Consider the following 22,606-nt stretch of genomic DNA (forward strand, 5'->3'; position numbering starts at 1 on the left):
AATGAACCTTTTTGAAAAACAAAAACCTACAGAGGTGTTCCATAGACTCACAGGAACCGTGTAAAAGTGCCCAAATAGTGAAGAAATAGCAAAATAGCTCCCCCCCAATAAAATCCCCCCAGTTAAAGTTAAGAAGGACAACACAAAAGACAAGACAGACAAGACATTTCCTCCTCCCCCTCCCACGAGACCGCCGGGCTCCCCCGGACAAGCACCCCAACCCCGCTCAGCCGCACACGGCGGTTCTGACCTTTTCAGCTGCTGCAACCCACAGTTCAATCCCAGCCTGCCCCACCCCAATCACCCGCGCCATGGATATCTCAAGATAAATCACATCCATCAGTGTTAGGGACCAGTTAATCACTGTGAGCTTCTCAGGCTCCTTCCATCTCAATGCTATCAGCTTCTTCGCTGCTGTGACGCCTGCTAGGATAACCCTTTTTTGTTGTACGGACGCGGGTAGTGTTGTTATATCGTTCAGGAGTAGCGTAACAGCTTTGAATGGGATTGTTAAGCCACATAGATCTGAAAGTTTGTCTGTTATTGACCTCCAGAAGCGGGCTACTGGTGGGCAATCCCAATACATATGCATATAAGTGCCAGTGGCCCTTTGAAAGCACAAAGTGCACCGAGAGTCGGTTACCAGTCCCATAGCAAATAGCTTCCTAGGTGTAAGATAGGTCCTATGAATATAATTAAAATTAATTTGCTGGTGATTGTGGTTGCGGGAGGACAATGCCACATTTGTCCAAACCTCATCCCCGTCAAACTCGGGGTCCAACTCCGGGATATCCCCACGTCAGATTGTAGCCAATGATACATTTTTATACGTGGATTGAATTAAGAGCGTATACAAGTCTGAGACAAACCCTCTGGAGGTTGTCCTGTCCACTATGAGCCTGAGGAAGGGGTGTGGGTGCAAAGCTTGAGCCCACGGCACGCCATGCACCCTCAGCGCTGACCTTAGTTGAAGGTAAAGAAAGAAGGAGTCGCCGGGAAGACCATAAAATTCTTTTAAGTCCTGAAACGCTCGAAGGCCGTTCTTATCATAGATATCCCCCAGAGTATGAACTCCCCTCCTTTGCCATTGAGGAATACTAACCGGTTTGTGCCCAACAAGTAGTTGCTGGTTATAAAAAATTGGAGAGTCCACACGACTTCTGTACATTACGCCATGTTTGGATCTTGTGAGTTATGATCGGTCCATATCTTAGTCGGCATTTTGAAATAGGGATAGTGGAGTATACTACATCCTGTAATCTTAGCGGTGAGACCGCCGCCGCTTCTAAGGAGCGCCAAGATACAGCATCTACAGGGTCTAGCCAGCACGTCAGAGGTCTCAGTGAAAAGGACCAGAAATAAAGCTTAAAATCAGGGATTGCGAGGCCCCCATCTTGTTTCCTACGTTGAGTGGTAGTTCTTTTGATTCTCTGGTGTTTGTTATTCCAGATAAACTTAGATATCATCGATTATTATTATTCCCAGTAATTTTGTGGCCGATTGGGAGGGGTCATTCATAAAAATCAGTAGGTCATCTGCATAGAGAGCAATTTTGTGTGGTGTATTATTGATCATTATGGGGACGATGTCCTCTGATTGCCTAATACATTGGGCCAATGGTTTGAGGGAAAGCGCGAATAGTCCTGGGCTCAGAGGACAACCCTGTCTAGAAGATCTGGACCTGGAAAAAGTGTGGAACAGTTTTTGCCTGTCAGTATCATCGCCGACGGCGAGGCATACAGGACTTTAATCATATGAATAAAACTTTTTCCAAGTCCCATAACCTCAAGTACCTTCCACAGGTATGACCATTCTAGTCTGTCAAATGCCTTCATGGCATCCAAGGACAGAACTGTGGCCGGAGCTGTATTGTCTTTACTGTTATCGATTACATGTAACAGCCTCCTAAGATTATCTGCAGCCAGGCGCCCCGGGATAAAACCAGTTTGATCGCAATGTACCAGTACCATCATAAACTTCTGCAGGCGGCGGGCCAGTACCATGGCAAACACTTTTAGATCGGCCCCGAGAAGACTCAAGGGCCTATAGCTACCACAGTCATTGGGATCTCTATCGTTCTTGAGAAGTAAATAAATCAATGCCATGTTGACATCTCTTGAGAACTCCCCTTGTTCGATAGCGTAATTGATCATATCGAGCATCAATGGACCCAATTGGAGTAGGACCAATAATCTTAATAAGGACAATATTTTAATATACATACATATATATTTTTCTCTCTTTTGCCAATTGCTATAACGCAATAGTGATTCTACCTATAACCAGATCATGGATGCTTTTACATTTGCTGCTCTGGGCTGTTCTAAACACAGGTGTCTGATAGGACATCCCCAGGAAAATACAGGATAGCACACAGGAGGTGACATGTTTTATATCATCAGCAGTTTGTTTTGAATGTATAAAAGACAAACTCATTAATTTTCCCAGATGGAAAGCAAGTCAATACAGTGGAGAAAAAAAAACGCTTATCACCAATACATGTTGCCAAATATAACAATAATTACCACTTTAAAGTAAATCCACAAGCAACAAGCTAGCATGGAACTAAATCAATGCCTGGCCACACTATAAACCCATCTCCCCCTCCAGTCACGACTGATAACAAGAGGCCCAAAGAGACTCATTGATGCAAATTGATGTAGCTCCCTTCCTCTCCTAGCCTCACCATAGTCATAAAAATGTTGTCTGTCTCTTGCAAAAAAAATCTATAACTTTGACCTTCAATCTTTTTCATTTAAATAAAAAATAAATAAAAAAACAATAGTAAAATTCCTTGACTGTCAATCTATGTGCCAAGATCCAAATGAGATAAGGATATCACAAGCCTCGGCCAGTCCTTCATGCCAGTAACCATCAGGCTCCACCACCGGGGGTAGCTGGAGACCTAACGGCGACAGAACTGGAGAACTGAGAAATGTCTGACTCTTCAGTTTTTCTCACTCGCTTTGCTGCATTTCTCACATCACCTTTAACATTTGCACAACAGTTAGTGCATTTCTCAAAACAATTAGTACAAACTGCAAAACCTAGTTGATAACCTGCAAAAGCATGTCACTTGCTCAAAATGGATAGTTCCTTCCTCAAAAGCAAATATTTTTGTCAATTAAAGTGTCAGTGTCATCAAAATGAAAAGTCCTGACACCATTCTTTATGAACAAGATAGTCAAATGGCTTTGTCATGTTTTCATTATGACAGATCACTCTGTAAGTGTTTTCCAATGCAAAAAAGCAGATGACTGAAAATGCTCAAGACAGCACTATACACTATTTGCACAGCCATTTGAAATCTACAGTTAGGTTACACATTACTGTACACATTGTAATATTCCCTCCTTGTTGGTCTGGGACATCAATGGTTTCTCTCTGTCCAATGTGATTTCTTCCACGCCTTCTACCTTTTGCCAGATTGAAACCCGCCTCATCAACGTAAATTAATGTGTGCAGCGGTTCCCTGGTACACTCTTTATCCCAGAAGAGAGAGAGAGAAAAACTATAAAAACTTTTCCTGTGTAACATAATGCATTTTGGACAACATATTGTACACTATGAACTGTCATGTAAGTGTACTGCATGGCACTACACAAAGTAACCAGTTTACAGCACTGAACATTAGAGTATGCATATAGAACACATAAATGTGTTCTATACAGATGATGAGATGATTGTGGACTTCAGGAGGTCGGGGGTCAAGGACTACAGCCCCCTCAGCATCGACGGGGCACCGGTTGAGAGAGTCAACAGCTTCAAGTACCTCGGAGCCTACATATCCGAGGACTTGACATGGACCACACACATTGACAGTGTTGTGAAGAAGGCACGACAACGCCTCTACTTCCTCAGGCGCCTAAGGAAGTTCCAAGTCAGCCAGAAGATCCTTAAGAACTTCTACTCATGTACAATAGAGAGCATCTTGACCGGCAACATCACCTCCTGGTTTGGGAATAGCACTGCACAAGACCGAAGCAGACTACAAAGAGTGACACGTTCAGCCGAACGCACAATTGGAGGGGGGCTCCCCACCCTCCAGAACATTTACTACAAGCGTTGCAAGGGCAAGGCTAAGAGAATTATTAAAGACTCCAGTCACCCGAACAACTGCCTCTTTGAACTGCTGCGGTCAGGCAAGCGATACCGGAGTCTCAAGGCGAGCACAGAAAGACTCAGAAGAAGCTTCTATCCCCAGGCCATCAGGCTGCTAAACGAACAATGAATGAACACTACACAACAACAACCACCAAACGCACATAGCACACACATCCACACGCACACACCCACTTTAAACAAACACACTGTAGCACCCACTCCACACACTTTATAGCACACACCCACTTTAAACAAACACACTGTAGCACCCACTCCCCACACTTTATATTTATATTTATGGATGAAGGATTGCACTACAACTCGTACACCTTACTGTAAATTGTACCTAAAATTGTACCTCATCCCATTTCTGCTTTGCACTAGATAGTACTGTACATTAGTACACTGCATAGTATTGTGTATTGTATATTATATGGTAACTCAGAACATTGTACATATGTCTATACCGAACACTGTGACCTCATTTTCTTCTTCTAAATTCATGCTATATTATGTTATTATGTTATTTGATACTACCTTGTCTAGCACAGTCTCTGGAGCGTAACAGTAAGAAGCATTTTGTATGAAAGTATTCTGTACTTCTGTATGACAACTATTAAAGAACTTGAACTTGAACTACATACTGACGACGGATCTCCTTCACTCTGTCGCTGTTCCGGTCAAATGGCACATTGTACTACAATTGTTTCATGCAAGGGCGGCCGGGTGGCGCAACGGACTAAGCGTCTGCCCACCACCACAGAGACAGTGGGATCAAATCCAGCTGTGGTGCTTCCGGGTTGGCCGACCGTCCATACTAACACAATTGGCAGTGTTAGAGGGTGGGAAAAACCCGGCTAGGGTGGGTCCTGGTCGTTGTAAACAGCGACTCCTACAGTTCGGTCGGGGCACCTGCACAGCGAGGGAAAGACCTGGGGGAGGTAGTGTGATCCTTCCACACGTTACACTCTCCCAGTGAGAGTCCGTGCTGCCAGGTGAAAAGAAGCGGTTGATTGGCTGCACATGTGTCGGATGAAGCATGTGATAGCCTCCACTCTCCCAGACCGACTGTAGGGGGTAGGTGCGCAACGACCAGGAAGGGGATTGGGAATTGGCCTAACGACTAACATTGGGATGGGAGAAAAATGGAAAAAAGGAGGGGGGAAAAGATAAAAAAATAAATAAAAAATGTGTTTCATGCGCATTTAATTTCTCCTGAGCACTCTGTCAATTGTAGGTAGCGATTGAAACTGATTCAATATTACCAAAGATATTGTCATCCTCTATAACAGCGCTTTGTATCTCTCTCAACCTTATGGCATTGTTTGAAATCACCATTGCACAAATGGCTTCCTCTTGTTGCGGAGAAAAAAGGGGCCCTCTTCCACCTGTGCAAGGTTTTCTTGCAATCCTATGTGGTACAGAGTAAAATTACAGTAATGTACAGTAAACATGAGATATACTGATTCACATAACCCATATTACTGTAGTGTACAATAACAGTGCTTCCCACTTCCCAAATGCTGCAGTACAGTACCATACTGTAAATATGGCAAATCATTACTGTACCACTACTTTACACTACAATACAGTAAATCTGTGCTGCAGTAAAGCTGTAAGTCTAAATGTAAAATGTAAACAATTTCTTGTCCCACTGTAAGCTTCATGTATGACACAATGGCAGTAGTGCAGTGCAGATTGTTTAGTGCTGAATTACTGTCCAATGTACACACCTGCTATCCCGACTAAATGTTTGAATACAGTAATTTAATTTACAGTGGTTCTCTCAACATTTGGCTGCACCCTTTGACTAGCCTCAGCCATTGTGAGGCCGTGATTGACAACATGGTCCACAATTGTCAGATTTAGAAAACTAGTTCAACATTTTTGTATGTAATGACTCAAGCAATGAAATGAGGACTATTCGTTTCATAGATAATGACTATTCAGCATTCATAAGTATAGTTAATTTTGACTGACATGACATAAGCAAATGATAATGTTATAAAACAGCAGAGAATTGTATGAAAGCAATTGATGCATGTCCAAAAGCATTTTCAATTTGTTCGGAGGAATGAGAAACTGCAGTTATGAGAATTTTAATTCTGATCTGAGAAATGCACCAAAGCAATTGAGAAAAACTGTAACTACTAAACCCTGCATGGACTCTAGCACAGTGTGTATTATGACCGCTACAGACCCTGCACCTTTATTTTACTCTTTACTTTTTATTCATATTTTATATTGTCCTGTAAGTGATATTTCTATTACCTATGTATGTATTTCTATTACCATGCCTATACCCTCCCCCCTCCCCCCATGCTGCTATGACACCTGAATTCCCCCAAGGGGATCAATAAAGGAATATTGTGGCATTGTGATCCATCCGTACCCCGATAATTAACCCTCTTTCAAAGTCACTCAGATCTTTTCCTCTTTGCTCTCGACCATGTAGGCCTGGTAGTCTGTGACAGCAGTGTTATTGTTGTATACAGTGATTTATTAACCTCATATCTCTACACACTCTCCCTTTGTATTTGTATCCATTTTCTTTGTTCTTTGTCTTGATACCTCGGGCACACACGCACAATCCTCCTTCTTTATTGTATTCTCTGCTGTTCTGCCCTCCCCCCTCTACTTTTTTAACTCTTCCTTCTCTTTCCCCCATTTTTCCAACTGCAATTGTCTGCTCTCTCTTCCTCTCATAAGTGTGTTGGATCTTAGTCAACCCTACTTGTTTCCAATCTCATTCACCACGCTGTCATTTAGCAGGATAACAGGTAGATTTCCACGGTTAGTGACGTTAGCAGAGTGGCCCCAGGTGCACAGTGGTATTAGTATTAACAGCAACAGTGGGAAGATGGATAGGGGTGTTCTAGCCCTGTTCACTGTGGCTAACAATAGCTTGCTGCGGCTAACTGACAAGAACAAGTTGCAGGTTGAAAAAGCCCTCAGCTCGGAACTCTGCAGAATCTGCACCTGGCAAACTATCATTACACCTGGGTAAAACAGAGTCCATTCTCTTCGGATCAAATAACAAACTCAGCAAGACAAACGGCTTCTCTGTTACAGTGGGTGACAATATTGTCACAAGGAAAGGTTAAATTACATACATGGGGTCAATCCTAGAGGCAAATCTTTCCTGTGACAAAATGGCATACAATGTAATCAAAAAAGTCAACCAACAAACAAGATTCTTGTACCGGATCTCCTCTCTGGTAAACAAGAATACCCTGAAGACTCTAGCAGGAGCAGTCATTCAAGGGTACTACGACTATGCTTGCACCTCATGGTACCAAAGCACCTCAAAGGCACTAAAAACAAGATTACAAACATCACAAAACAAACTGGTCAGACTACTGCTTGACCTTACTCCTAAAACACACCTCACCCCTGCCCACTTTGACAACCTAGGATGGCTTAGAGTAGACGACAGAGTACAGCAACTTGCAATGGGCCTGGTCTACAAGATACACTACACCATCAAGGTACCCATGTACATGTCGGGGTACTTCCCAAAGGTCAGCGAATACCACGACCATAACACCAGAGGGAGTTCCACAAATCATGTCCAAACAAGATTCGGCTCAAACAAGGGACTAAACACATTTCGCAATTATGCCACATCAATGTGGAACGCCCTACCCACAGCCGTAAAAAAAAATTGAATCCCTACCGACCTTCAAAACCACTCTCAAAGAGCACCTACGGGAGGCTGCAATTAGAGACTGGCCCCGGTAAATGTCCGAACAACCCTCCCATCCCACCCACCTCCTCCTAATGTACATTTCCCTCCCCCTCGTATGTATATATTTACTGTTAGGATCTCTGTTTAACAGTACTGTATATTTGCATATCTTGTATGTCACAAATGTAACAGTACTGTATATCTGTATGTCATGTATGTCATAAATGTCATGGTTAGATTAGATTAGATGATTAGATTATATTTTTATATCTGTATATCTGTATGTTGTGTATGTCATAAATGTCATTATAAATTGAAAATGGGGGACCCTGATGTAAACAAGACGAAAGTATTTCTCTGGTCTGCATCCACTTAACAATTGTGTGTATTAAGTTGTACTGTACTGTACCCATTCTGCAATCTGTTAATTAAAGTTTTCAATCAATCAATCAATCAATCACTGCGGCAAACACAGTTTTCTGCGGCTACCACTAGCTCACTGTGGCTAACCCTAGCTCGCTGAGGTTGCTGTATCTTTCTCTCTTTCCCTCTCTCTCTGTCTACTCTTTTTCTCTTCTTCTTCTTCTTCTGGCATGTGTCTTTAGACCTGCAGCTCCGTTGAGGCAAGCCAGGCCAACGTTTCGTTGTCCAGTTCCATCAGACCGCGTTCTCCATACGGTGGCCGGTGTTTGGGGCAACTGGTGATTATATGTTCCACAGTCTGTGCAGGGGCTCCACACTCGCATGAGGCACTGTCCTTGAGGCCCCACCTCTTCCACGCCGGTCCTTAGGCGGTTGAGGGTTGTCCACTGCTTCCCGGGCAAGTCCTGACCAGGGACGTCCAGAGGGTCATTGATGTAGAGGTGCAGCCTGGATGGTTCTGCTGACCTCCACTGGTCCCTTCATCTCGTCCTGACCCAGGAGGTCTTGGAAGTGTCAGATGGTGTTCTGTGGAGTAGCCTGTAGGCTTGCATGGAAAAGGGGCGGCGTGACTTTTTCTCTCTTTTCTATCTATTTCACTGTATCTCTGTCTCTCTCTGACACACACATGCACGCACGCACGCACGCACGCACGCACGCACGCACGCACGCACACACACACACACACACACACACACACACACACACACACACACACACACACACACACACACACACACACACACACACACACACACACACACACACACACACACACACACACACACACACACACACACACACACACACACACACACACTCACACTCACACACACACAAAAACAAAAACAACCAAACACACACACAACCTCGTTGAACCCTCCTCTCTCTTGCTGAATACACTTCACCGCCCCTACACTCAAACGAGGTGATTGCATTAGCAACTATTACCCTAAATTATTCACATCATAATAATTGGTGATAAATCCATCTTAATTTTGATTGCTTGCCCCAGAGAAGTGGAATTAGAAAGACGAGGAGGGTAAATTACCCATGGCAGGTGAGAATAATTTGAGATATTCAGCTATTACTCTCTTCATTATCCACAATCAGTGTTTACTATTATAGTCATCTGATTATTTATTAAAAAAATAATAATAATAATAATAATTACTGGCTATTACGGTTACCCTGCCCTTAAAGCGAAAATCAACCCTGAAATATAATTCAATATGATTAATAACTATTAATAACAGTGAAATGCAATTGTATTTCTGTAATACTGAATAGCTCAGTTTTGTGGACATGAGCAAGTCTCCTTAAAGGTAGAATCTGCAATGTCGTCAGCGACCTCTTGCTTGCTATTGTGCTTTGTTTATATATGTATACAGTACACTGTTTTGGTGTTATGAGTGGGAATAGGGGAGGGGTTGCTATTGCTGGCCACACCTCAGACTCTTAGAGGTCTGGATAAATTCACAGTGATGGTGATTTTACTGGGATGTGGGTACTTGTTCTGATTCAGAGCTGTACATATTAAAGTGTCAAATCTAGAACTGATTTGGATGTGATACCTCAAGCTAAAATGTGATGAGCCCACAAAGCCACGAATTCATTGTGAATGAACCAACTCCAAAAGGTGTCACTTAACATCACACATTCAAAGTCTCTGATTTCTGACTGTAATATAAATTACATTATACAATGGCATGCACATTTCTCTATTCTGATTCGCTGAAACAGTCAAGTTACAAGTTTCAAGTTCAAGTTTCAAGTTTCTTTAATAGTTGTCATACAGAAGTACAGAATACTTTTATACAAAATGCTTCTTTCTGTTACGCTCCAGAGACTGTGCTAGACAAAAGATAAGTATGAAATAAAATAAGTATAGCAAGTAAAAGTAAAAAATAGAAGTCACGTACGTAGACACAAGTGTTCAGTATGTACATATGTACAATGTTCAATGCAGGATAGCAGTAACTGAGTTACCATACAATATACTATGTGTTGTGAAGGGCCAGATTAAACCGAATATATATATTTAGTTATATATATATATTTAATTGTATTTGTATATTCTCTAATATTCCCTGATATCCCTTGTATATTCCTTGTACAATATGCATTGAATATCCATTCTAGCCTACTGAACATCCCATAATAGTCTCCATTCTACTATTGGTCGAGACCTTGGTGCCAGGCTGCCATACCCCTCAGACCCAGTTCAAACGTACCGCTCGACATGTACGAACAAGTCCTAGTTCCGCGTAGGAATTTGGCTACCGCACCACTAATGGGACTATTTGTTCATAGTGCGTATATATACTGCGCTACTAAAGTAGGACTTTCTTTTCAGTCCAGTTTCTTACCCTCCAATAGAGTCACAGACGTAAAGCCTCCCCGCGACGCCACGTGTGGGAGTAAGGCCAAGTTCGCCTACCATCGGTATTGAGACATCGTGTATATTAATATTTGAATAGTCATATTTGGCACTATATCGTCGAGTTGGACGTAGTCTATTAAGCTAATAATAGTCTGTTAATATATAGTGCTTCGTGCGGTGAGAATACTACCGTAGTCAGTACCCCATCGTTTCGGGCAGAGAACTGGCTGCTTACCCAGGGTGGTTGACCCTATGTGAAGCTGCACCCGAGGAGCCCCAGAGCCGACGAGCGAGTGGACCTGTATACCGGATTATTCTACCGACGACAGCCCGCCTTCCCAGGCACGGATTATGCTTTGGATACTTTGATTATTCCATGGATAAAGACCCCCGACACTGCCGTGTGTTGGAACCCCCCCCCCTGGAGAGGACGCAAGGTGAGGAGACGCTCTGCAAGACGAGGTCTCTTCACGTCTCTCCCCCGTGGACCGGAGAGAGCCGGCCCACAAAGAGTCCACCTGCTTTCATCTGTGGTCCAAGGATCGCCGGCGCATTGAACGGCACTACAGTGGGTTCACCTGGGATACCCTTGGCCGGACGAGGCAGCTGGATTCTACCCCCCCCCCCCCTCCTACTCCTGTCGGCTTACAAGCGACCGGATTAACCCCCTCTAGTGTATCCAGCCTATAATCATTAAAGTATCATTGCTGTTATTCCTTAACTATTCCAGGTCGTATATTTACCACCTGCGCCTTCAGAGATTGGACATTCTCTATTGATATACCGACGAATACTCCTTGCCATAAAAGTGCATACTATTTCAATTCATAAATGTAATTAAGTGATTAAGTGCTTATTCTACACACCATCGCTGTGTGGGAAATAAAGACCTGTTTCTAATTCGTACATTTGTGTTGGATCCGTTTCATCTACGTGAGAGTGTTCATGATAATATATTTATGCCGTGTACTGGGTGGCCGAATATTAAGTACAAAGGTAGTGGTAGTAAGTATCATATCTAGTAATACAGTCAGGGAATTGTACCCCTCAGTTACACTATGCAATAGTACACCCACCCACAGTTACACGTGGGTATTTGTTATAACCAACGCTCTTGGTCCCAGGACCCGCCCACAACCGAATTACTATCAATCCGCCAGTGCGACTTTTTAGAAAAAAACAAGATGGCGGACAATAATCTTTACAAATGGATGTGTTGAAAGGGTCATAACGAGTAATTCAAAAACGATTCTGTCACGTGGAATGTGTTAGTCTCTTACACAATGTTGGATGATGTAATTAGTGGGTAAACATGAAGTTAATTATTATAAGTATAGTATTATATAAAAGTATAATATAATAATAATAACATATAACATATAGTATATAATTATATAATATAATTATATTATTGACTTACTTGACTTTGACTTAAGCCTTTGCACTCCCTGCGGAGCATAGGCCACTGACGATTTCTTTCCATGTTGCATGGTTTTTGGCCTCCCGAACGATGTTGTGCCATTCCAGTCCAGCCTCTTTCATTTCCTCTTCCCAAGAACGGCGGCAGGTGTTTCGAGGCCTGCCGCGTTTCCTCTTTCCAGGTGGGTTCCATCGTAGGGCTTGCCGGGTGATGTTTGTGTCTTCCTTTCTCAGGGTATGGCCTATCCACATCCACTTTCTCGTCTTTATTTCTTCTGGTGGGGGTAGTTGTTTTGTAAGCCATAGCTTTGCATCTCCTTTGCAATGTTGGCAGCTTTCTTTGCTTCGTACATGGTGCGCACATTCCATGTTCCAATCTTTGTAGGTTTCCTGGTTGGGAGGACATTCGATCTCCTAGCTTCCCAGAGGCTTTGGCTAGCAGACGTCATATTTTCCATTTCGGATCCACCACCCGGAGACCTTGCGCTCAAGTTATCTGTCAGTGTTTTCGTAATCAAAAGTTAACCTCTGAGTCGGGGATTGGCCTACCCAGAGGTGCTTTTTTGTCAGGGTAGTGCTCCCTTAGCCCTTTGCCCTCTCAGGCCCACCGGGCAGTGGTTGAACCATTCTTCGTCTGTTCCCTCACCTGAGACCAGTTTGCCATGGGTGACCCTACCAGGAGCACTAGGCTCCAGACAACATAGCTCTCAGGATCCTAAGGACACGCAAATATGATTCATTATTATTATTATTAGATAATATTATTACACCATATAAATTATGTGTATACTTCTTCCTACTCCTTTTCGGACATGTAATATGCATTTACGTAATTTGATTTGTTATTCTTTTTTTGTGTGTTTTTTTCTCTTACTTATTGAGTCCAGAGAAGAGAAAAGATGGATCTGTTTCTGTACAGGAAACCAATTTTCTGTCGCAGCTTGGAGTCAAGATTATCCACATGGAATTTAAATGTAAATTTTCCGTCGATTGAGCCCACATAGCCCAAGGTTGGGTGCTACACAGTGGTGGTGAAGGAGGCAATTTCCACCCTACATTGTAAAGCACTATGAGTGTCCAAAAATGTTCTATAATGCAATGAGAATTCATTCATTCATAAGTACACTGTACATTTAAGACAAAATCTCTGCACAATACATCCTCACTCAAGAATTCCCTATCTCTCTCCCTCTCCCTCTACACACACACACACACACACACACACACACACACACACACACACACACACACACACACACACACACACACACACACACACACACACACACACACACACACACACACACACACACACACACACACACACACACACACACACACACACACACACACACACACACACACACACACACACACACACACACACATTTATACAGAGCATGACACGTAGAGCATAATATCTGCCACAACTACCTGCTATAGCAGAAACTAAACACAATTTCTTGCTCCTTTTTCTGATAGGCCTTCAATTTCCAAGCCAATAACAGCAAGTTTATGAACACGTTTGAGACTGCCAAACATCAATACAATCACCCTATAGAGACGAAGCCAAGACCTCTGATACGTTCAGCTTAGTGCTGATACTTAAAGGCCGAATTAAGCTTGAGCGTCAAATCGACTGCGACACTTGGCCGCGGGTAACGCCGCTAGAGCCAAGGCCAAGGAGCCTACCGGTGAAGCCTCTCTGAAGCTGGCCAACAATGTTATGCTTGTCAGGCGTAGACAACATGGAGGTATGATGGGCTAGGTGTTACGGTAGAAAGGATCCATGACAGACAGCTTGTCCAAGTTTGTCAATGCATTCATCCCTCACCCATCCCTTACCTGAATACACCCCTCACCCATCCCTTACCTGAATACACCCCTGACCCATCCCTTATCTGAATACACCCCTCACCCATCCCTTACCTGAATACACCCCTGACCCATCCCTTACCTGAATACACCCCTGGCCCATCCCTTACCTGAATACACCCCTCACCCATCCCTTACCTGAATACACCCCTCACCCATCCCTTACCTGAATACACCCCTCACCCATCCCTTACCTGAATACACCCCTCACCCATCCCTTACCTGAATACACCCCTCACCCATCCCTTACCTGAATACACCCCTCACCCATCCCTTACCTGAATACACCCCTCACCCATCCCTTACCTGAAGATGAAGATGAAGAGCATCAGCAGCATGCAGAAGGTGGCCACATTGTCCATGGTCCTCATCAGCACCACCAGCTGTCTCCTCAGAGCCGGCATGAACCTCACCAGCTTGATCACCCTCAGCAGCCTGAAGGTCCTCAGCACCGACAGACCACCGTCCGACTGGCCCACAATCTCACACACACTGAGGAATGAAGGAACATGTGTGAGTGTGTGAGTGTGTGTGTGTGTGTGTGTGTGTGTGTGTGTGTGTGTGTGTGTGTGTGTGTGTGTGTATGTGTGTGTGTGTGTGTGTGTGTGTGTGTGTGTGTGTGTGTGTGTGTGTGTGTGTGTGTGTGTGAGTGTGTGTGTGAGTGTGTGAGTGTGTGTGTGTGAGTGTGAGTGTGAGTGTGTGTGAGAGAGAGAGAGAGAGAGAGAGAGAGAGAGAGAGAGAGAGAGAGAGAGAGAGAGAGAGAGAGAGAGAGAGAGAGAGAGAGAGAGAGAGAGAGAGAGAGAGAGAGAGAGAGAGAGAGAGAGAGAGAGAGAGAGAGAGAGAGAGAGAGAGAGAGAGAGAGAGAGAGAGAGAGAGAGAGAGAGAGAGAGAGAGTGAGTTATTGTGATATCTGCTTATTCAGGCTCCAATAGTGGATTTGCGTTCTCTGTATTCTGATGCTGAATTGATTGTTTTGGGTGATCTTAATCTGAATTGGTTGAGTGGTGCATCTGATCCAATCCAATCCAATCCACTTTATTTATAAAGCACATTTAAAACAACAAAGTTGACCAACGTGCTGTACAAGTCCATAACATAAGATAAAACATAAAACATAAAAAAATTGAATAAAAGCACACAATAAAAACAGTACAATGTGTCACATAAAAAGTCTCTCAAAAAACTGTTTAAAAACCAAAAGCCAGAGCAAATAAATGTGTTTTGAGGCATGATTTAAACACCTGCAGAGTGTTTATCATCTCAAGGAGGTTAATGGTGGCCTCAATTTATACCGGCTGGTAACAGAACCGACTAGACCAAATGATTAGCCTGTAGTGTCTTTGAGTTGGGTGTTAGTGACCATTGCCCCATCGCTTGTATCATAAATACTCAGATTAAGAAGACACTTGAGTTTATGGTGAATTGGCACTAGTCGTTTTCTCAAAAACCTTTCTTCCTGTTGTTGACAAGCATGCACCGCCTTAAGGTCCCCCTATAGGGGATTTTTTTTCCGTTTATCATAAATCAATCAATAGAGACCGTATTAGATCCCCAATTATCATATCATGGGGTATCATTGAAAAGCCACACTCATTGGCTACAACCCTGTGCAAAGATTTTCGAGATCGCCAAATGATTGACGGAGCTAGAGCCCCGGGAGTCGGGGTGGTAATGTGTACTTTTGCGTACTTTGGGGCACGCCTCACATATCGGCATGTAACTCGAGAACCGCTGAACGGATTTTGTCACCTGAAAGGGCAATCGACAGGCAACAAATAGGGCTTTAATTCTGCACACCCGAGCCACTAGAGGTCGGCAAAGAATCGTCCACATGTGGGCCCTTGGGTGTTAAGAGGTTAATGTTTAAAAAAAAAAAATTAGCCAAGAGTAAATACCATAACCCTATCAAAAACAGTAGTCAAAGTGTATATTTAAATTTTTACCGATGTTTTATATGTTTTATCGGAAATACAAATTTATCGGAAAATGCTAATTATCGTAAAAACCGCAAGAAATGACTAAATCCAGATTCAACCCTGCCATTGGAAAGAGGAGCATTTTCCCTATCCATAGATGTATGATTTGGCCATAATAAGGTCAAGTTCAAGGTCAAATATGAATTTATAATTAAAGTCGATTATCATTAATTACTGTATCATCTTCCCGCGGTTCATTTGCTTAGATTATTTGTACACATGATCTCAATAAGGTGGTGAATGAGCTCAGTGATCATTTTTCAGATTTCTTTTAAAAATGTTGATCATCATCATCAAAATCATAAATCATAATTAATTTATTCATTACAATTTACTCAGACTAGTAACAGACACAATATTTCTGACACTGGAAATACATACCCCCAGGTCCCTAGATGTTCCTAGATACCAAGAATATGCAAATTGACCTTGCAGAAGTGGAGCAATCTTCCATTTACTTAGGCATGTACCTTTAGGCGAAAACGGTCTACAGATTAACAGGTTAAGAAGCTCAGAATAAGGATGTCTGTACAAGGATGTTGAGGATGTTCTACGAGTCGGTGGTGGCGGGCACCTTCTTGCTGTGACCTGCTGGGGTAGCGGAATGAGAGTGGGGGACGCAAACAGGCTGAATAAGCTGGTCAGGAAGGCTAGTAACGTGGTAGGGGTGGAGCTGGACTATCTAGCTGTGGTGGCGGAGAGGCGGAGCCTTGCTAAACTCCATGCCATCAGGGACAACCCCTCCCACCCACTATACACAGATTTGGCTGACAGAATGAGCACGTTCAGTGCTAGACTAAGACTCCCAAGATGTTGCACTGAACGGCACATGAAGTCCTTCATTCCGACAGCAATCAGACTTTATAATACATCACTGTGCCTCACTGCATCACTGAGCACAGGGTGACAGTACCATCTTCCTGGACTTTTACAATTTCTTAGGCTTAAGCCAAAAGCCGCCTTAAATCCAGGAAAAGTTTCCTGAAGAGAGTCCCGCCCCTCGGAATACCGAGCACAAGCAGTGAAAGAGTCACCCAGCAGCAACAACAATGGAGATAAAGGCGAGCGAGGCACTGCCCCCTGGAGCAGACACCAACTATGCAGTGTGGAAATGCCTAAACAGAATAAGATCTGGTGTTGGACGTTCAAAAGCCACTCTCGCCAAATGGGGATACTTAAATGATGAGGACGTTGTGTGCCTTCAGCACCTCCTGATATGCCCCCTGCTTGAACAGCTCTGCACAGCATCGGACTTGGCAGAGACAGCAATGTGTTCAGCTGTGGTTGAACCACATCTAGCCAAGCCTTGTAATTGACTGTCTTGTGGACACAACAAGAAGAAGACTGTGAGCAATTTGTAGTGCCACATTTCCCTCGGGATGAATAAAGTATTTCTATTCTATTCTATTCTATTCTATTCTATTCTATTCTATTCTATTCTATTCTATTCTATTCTATTCTATTCTATTCTATTCTATTCTATTCTATTCTATTCTATTCTATTCTATTCTATTAAAAAAGATTGAGTAACTCCCTGGTTTTCACCTGAACTAGCAGCTTTATTCAGGAACAGAGCCTGGTTTTCACCTGAACTAGCAGCTTTATTCAGGAACAGAGCCTGGTTTTCACCTGAATAGCATCTTTATTCAGGAACAGAGCCTGGTTTTCACCTGAACTAGCAGCTTTATTCAGGAACAGAGCCTGGTTTTCACCTGAACTAGCAGCTTTATTCAGGAACAGAGCCTGGTTTTCACCTGAACTAGCAGCTTTATTCAGGAACAGAGCCTGGTTTTCACCTGAACTAGCAGCTTTATTCAGGAACAGAGTCTGGTTTTCACCTGAATAGCAGCTTTATTCAAGGTAAGGAACAGACCCTGGTCACTTGCCAGACTCTCTATTGGGCATCTATTACACAAATGAGGAATTCATGTGTGGTGAGAAAAGGCAAATGTAATTATTATCTATAATTATTATCTATATCTAATTACCCATTCCTATGCAAATCCTGCAAGGTTTTGGAGGGCAGTATAAAAATAAGACTACTGTTTCCCTACCTACAGTACACATGTTAAATGTGGGGACTGTTTGATTTCTGACCAGGTTTGCTTGGCTTTCAACAAACATTTTGCCAATGCTGCGCATTTGTTTGACAAGTGTCCCCCCGTATCAATGACAAGTGGTTATTTTTTTAACTGATAGAAAGTGGTATATGGGGGGGGGGGTATTTTGATGTGACTAAATCAATATATGAAAACAATTAATTGGCTGTCAAAATTGGAGATATACACACAGACTTCCTCCCACAGGGTAGAGGGGGAAGAAATGCTGCAACCTCAATCCCACCTATTCAATATTTATATTAATGAACTGGCATTTTTACTAGAATGAGACCACCAGCACCTGACACTCTTCAAGACACATAAATTAAGTGTCTGTTTTATGCAGATGACCTGGTCATACTGTCTCCTACCAAAGCTGGTCTTCAGCAGAGCCTGGACCTTGTCCATCAGTACTGTCTGGCAGTCAACACGAAGAAGGCCAAAATATCACCTTCCAAAAAAGATCAAGGTTCCAGACCGATGACCCAACATGTAAAATACATGGGACCCAAATAGAACTAAACTAATATACCTATACTTACCTAGGTTTACAAATTACTTCCACAGAAAACTTCTCAGCTGCTGTGAAGCAACTCAAAGAGAAGGCAAGAAGGGTTTTCTATGTCATAAAGCAATTCCAATTCAACTATTTAAATCAGTAATATAATCCATTGCATTGTATGGCAGCGGATGATGACCGGGCAAAATAGAACAAAATGTAAGTGAAACCCTGCTGCATGCAGTGTTCTGCAAAAGTATCCTCCAGGATACAAAGGAAAAGCCCAAGCCCTCTGTATGCAGGGCTGAATAAAGACCCTTTACTTCTTAGTATTCAAAGAGATCCATCAGATTCTGGAGCCACATTAAAAAGAGTGACCCTGCCTGTTACCATTATAAAGACCCTGCCTGTCAAGAGTTGCAGTGCACATAGCTGACCTTTCACCTTCTGACATCACAAACCCCAGCCAGCCTCAGGGCAGTTACACTTACACTATGACTCAGAAAATCTGACCCAACCAAATGATAAAAAATAAAATAAAAAATACATCACTTATTTGAACGATATTAGAAAATCACAGCTACAGTATATTGTGTGTACTGGCGTGTTGGTAATTCGGTCACAAGGCAAATTATTTCCACTTGTGCCGGTTTGGACATTTTGTGGCTCAACATGTACCAGATGGTGCAGGGTGGCGCAGCTGGGGGTGTGTGGATAATCCACTGGCACAGAGCAACCACACCTGCACCTCCACCCGCTCAGACCACGTCTAAGCGCAGACGGCGGCGTTCTAAGCTATTGTCCTGACAGCAGCCTAGGCGGGTGGTGCACAGGGAACAAACATCTGTCCAAATTCCCACAAACAGATGTGTAGTGTAGCTATTGCATTCCACCTGACTGTGAAGTAAATCCCACAACCGTTTTCTATCCAAACACATTTTAATCTGTTAATCACATCGAGCTATTTAAGCTTCACACGTGTGCAAGGGTGACATTTCCACTTGGGACAGGGGGACACACTTTGTCCCTCTCACTTTTTACAGTCTGCAAGACTTTTTCTGTGATGTGTCCGTTTGTGCAATGACATGTCGAGAGGAGTATGGCTAATGAAAAAAAGGTTGGAAATAGTCGTGGGTATGATTTGAGCTTCACACGCGTGCATTCTTCACATGCACGAAAAAAATCTTTTGCACACACATTCCCATCCCATAATAATTGTGTGTGTCCCACTTCTCAAACTAAAGTTTCACCCTTGGACGTGTGGTTATTGAATTCATGTGTGGATCAGAATCAGTCGATGCTCAATTGTTATGCACAGTAATGATTCCATTACAGTTATTATTGAATGTAAATGAAAGAAGAGAGAAAAGGAAGCGTGAGGAAAGTGATGAAGACTAAACTAAAGGAAGCGTGAGGAGAGTGATGAAGACTAAACTAAAGGAAGCGTGAGGAGAGTGATGAAGACTAAACTAAAGGAAGAGGGAGGAGAGTGATGAAGACTAAACTAAAGGAAGAGGGAGGAGATGAAGACTAAACTAAAGGAGTCCTCCTCGCAATCGTGCAGAAACCTAACTTAATTTAATAACTAACAAGTGTAAGGTTGAGGTGTCTTTACAATCTATTATTAATAGGCAGAATGTTTGCTCATATTCAGAAAATATGTCCAAGCCAACACACCCTGCTCCCGAGTCTTCCTCAGGGGTGAGCTGGACAGTGAGGAAGACTGATGAGGACTGTCCAAACGGCATATATGTGATCATCTATGAAGGAAAGAATCTGTCTGTGTGTGAGCATGCGTGTCTCTGGCACGCATATCTAAAGAATCATTCATCCGATCGACTATCTTGGGGGGTCTATTGCTGATGACCCAAGGGAGTGCAGTGTTAGTGTAGATTTGATGCCATTTGGCAGGATGGTGGCGCTATAACAATGAACTTTGCGTTGTTGCCTGTAACCTTTTAACCGTAACTCTCAGTAGCAAGTTTCCACTTAAGCCATGCCCATTTGTAATGGCCATGTGTTGGCACTATAACAACAAACCTTATGCATACCTCAAGACCCAAGTTCACAGTTGGTGGGTGTATTGCTGAGGAACGAAAGGAATCCAGTGTCAAATGTAGTGCCAATTGGCAAGATGGTGGCGCTATACTGTAACAACAATCTTTACACATCACGCGTCCCGCATGGGCACACGCTCCGAACTGGCACGTTTTGAATGCAATGCTACAAGCAGCACTTTCGGGGGGGGGGTGGGCAAGCAATCGACCAGTTCTGAATGGGCAAGCGCTCTGCACTAACACTGGTAATTGCAAGAATGCGCATGCTTGGAGTATGTATTGTGGCGTGCAAGTGACATTGGACACATGAATAATTATCTAACTGGTACTGCCTGATATTGAAGTGGTCTATGGAGATCATAATTGGATTTGTCTTGAGGAAAAAAAACTTGAGGACTACATACTTTTTTTGCAAAGCTTAGCTTTATACTTCATGCATGAGCCTGGTCTCTTTGGAGAGATAACATTCTGAAGTTACTAATGCAAAAAAGGAAAATCACTTTTAGTACTAATGAAATAGAGTACAGAGGTCTGTACTTGAGTTGAACTTGAACTTGTGTACTCTCGTGTCACCTAATTTTTTTTTGTTTGGAATCAGAGCATTGCTGGCGTCTGCGTTTGACTGCCGCTTCTATACGTGTCTGTGAACTTATTTTCAGTCTTTGTTATTTGTTTTCCACGCTTATTTTTCCTGTGCCCATCTCCATTTAAAATTATTTAACGTCCTCACTGTTTTCCCCTCGCTGACCTGCTGACTGCATCAGCATCGTCCTAATTTTCGGATTTCACCACGGATTACAAACCCCACCATTGGATCAATAAACTCTCTGGATTTACAAATGATTTTTTCCCGACACAACATTACCTGTCCTCTGGTTCCATGTGTTTCTCTGTGTGTGTCTCTGTTTGTTGTTGGCCGATAATCTACCAGCCGCTGGCATTGCTCGCCTGGCCGTGCTGTGCTACTACCCCCATCCCTCGCTGGTCTGCGGGTTGCCATCTCCGCATCTCAGTCTTGGCTTTACTACTCTACAGCTTTCACTCTCCTGCTGGATTTGGTTGTTGGCATGGTGTGGTCAGACTCGGTCTGGAGCTACTACACCCATCACAACAACAACACACTGCCGCTCTGGTCCAACGCTACTTTCCCTCAACTCTCCACCTATCAGCTACTAGCCATTTTTAACCCATTCCTGCTCCTATCTCACACCCAACTCGGACTTATGCTCCTCTTATCATTCTCCCCTGGACTCTCACCCCCCCCATTTTGCATTGCCTCCCCACCCCCGCCTCACATATACTGCCGCCGATCTTCACTCACACAACAACAACTACTGTCTCTCTGCCGCCACTGCTACTGCTGCCAGAAATGCTGGCATTCACTGCCAACGCCACAACATCCACCGAGGCCCCACCATAATCGAAACCCTGATGGCTCAAACATCCCCTCATTCTGGACTACCTCCCGTCCCCCGTCGCCATCACTCACTGCACCGCTAACCTCAATAACATCTGCTCCCTCCCCCCCGCTCCCATCCATCTCCCTTGCACCGCTAAACACTCGCTCTCTCTCTCTCCAATAAATCACCTCTGATCTCTGATCTAATACTCAACAATAACCTTGATTTACTCCTCCTCACTGAAACCTGGCAACAACACTCGGACTTCTACTCACTCAACCAAGCTACCCCCCCAAACTACAGTTACATTGCCAAGCCCGCCTCTCTGGTCGAGGGGGGGGGGTCTTGCTGTTTTTCACAAACACTCCCTATCAATCACCGAACTGGACCTTAACCTCCCTCCCATGTCATCCTTTGAATACCTCGCCTTTTCCCTCCCCAATTCCATTACTGCACTTCTTCTCTACCGCCCTCCGAAGCCTCACCCCTCTTTTCTATCTGAATTTTCCGATCACCTGACTATAGCTTCTTCTCTTTCCACCCGTCTCCTCCTCACTGGTGACCTCAACATTCACGTTGACCAACCCAACTCAAACCTCACACCTGACTTCCTCTCCTTCCCTGACTGTTTCAGCCTCACTCAGAATATAAACGTCCCTGCCCACAAAAAGGCCATACACTTGAAC

The 22,606-nt window shown here is 43.5% G+C and overlaps 1 protein-coding gene across 1 annotated transcript in view; it reads right to left on the minus strand.

The window, feature by feature from the left end:
* Window positions 1-22,606, minus strand: part of LOC311240583 (voltage-dependent T-type calcium channel subunit alpha-1I-like) — a gene marked incomplete at its 3' end in the record, with an annotated part of 344,683 nt that overhangs the window by 185,678 nt on the left and 136,399 nt on the right. Inside the window, 2 exon segments of the mRNA XM_084329158.1 lie at window positions 14,196-14,381; window positions 18,326-18,381. Of these exon segments, the coding sequence (XP_084185284.1) occupies window positions 14,196-14,381; window positions 18,326-18,381 (242 nt within the window).

This window comes from Notolepis coatsorum (assembly GCF_963971535.1).
Source record: "Notolepis coatsorum genome assembly, chromosome: 14".
NCBI classification, from domain to species: Eukaryota; Metazoa; Chordata; class Actinopteri; order Aulopiformes; family Paralepididae; genus Notolepis; species Notolepis coatsorum.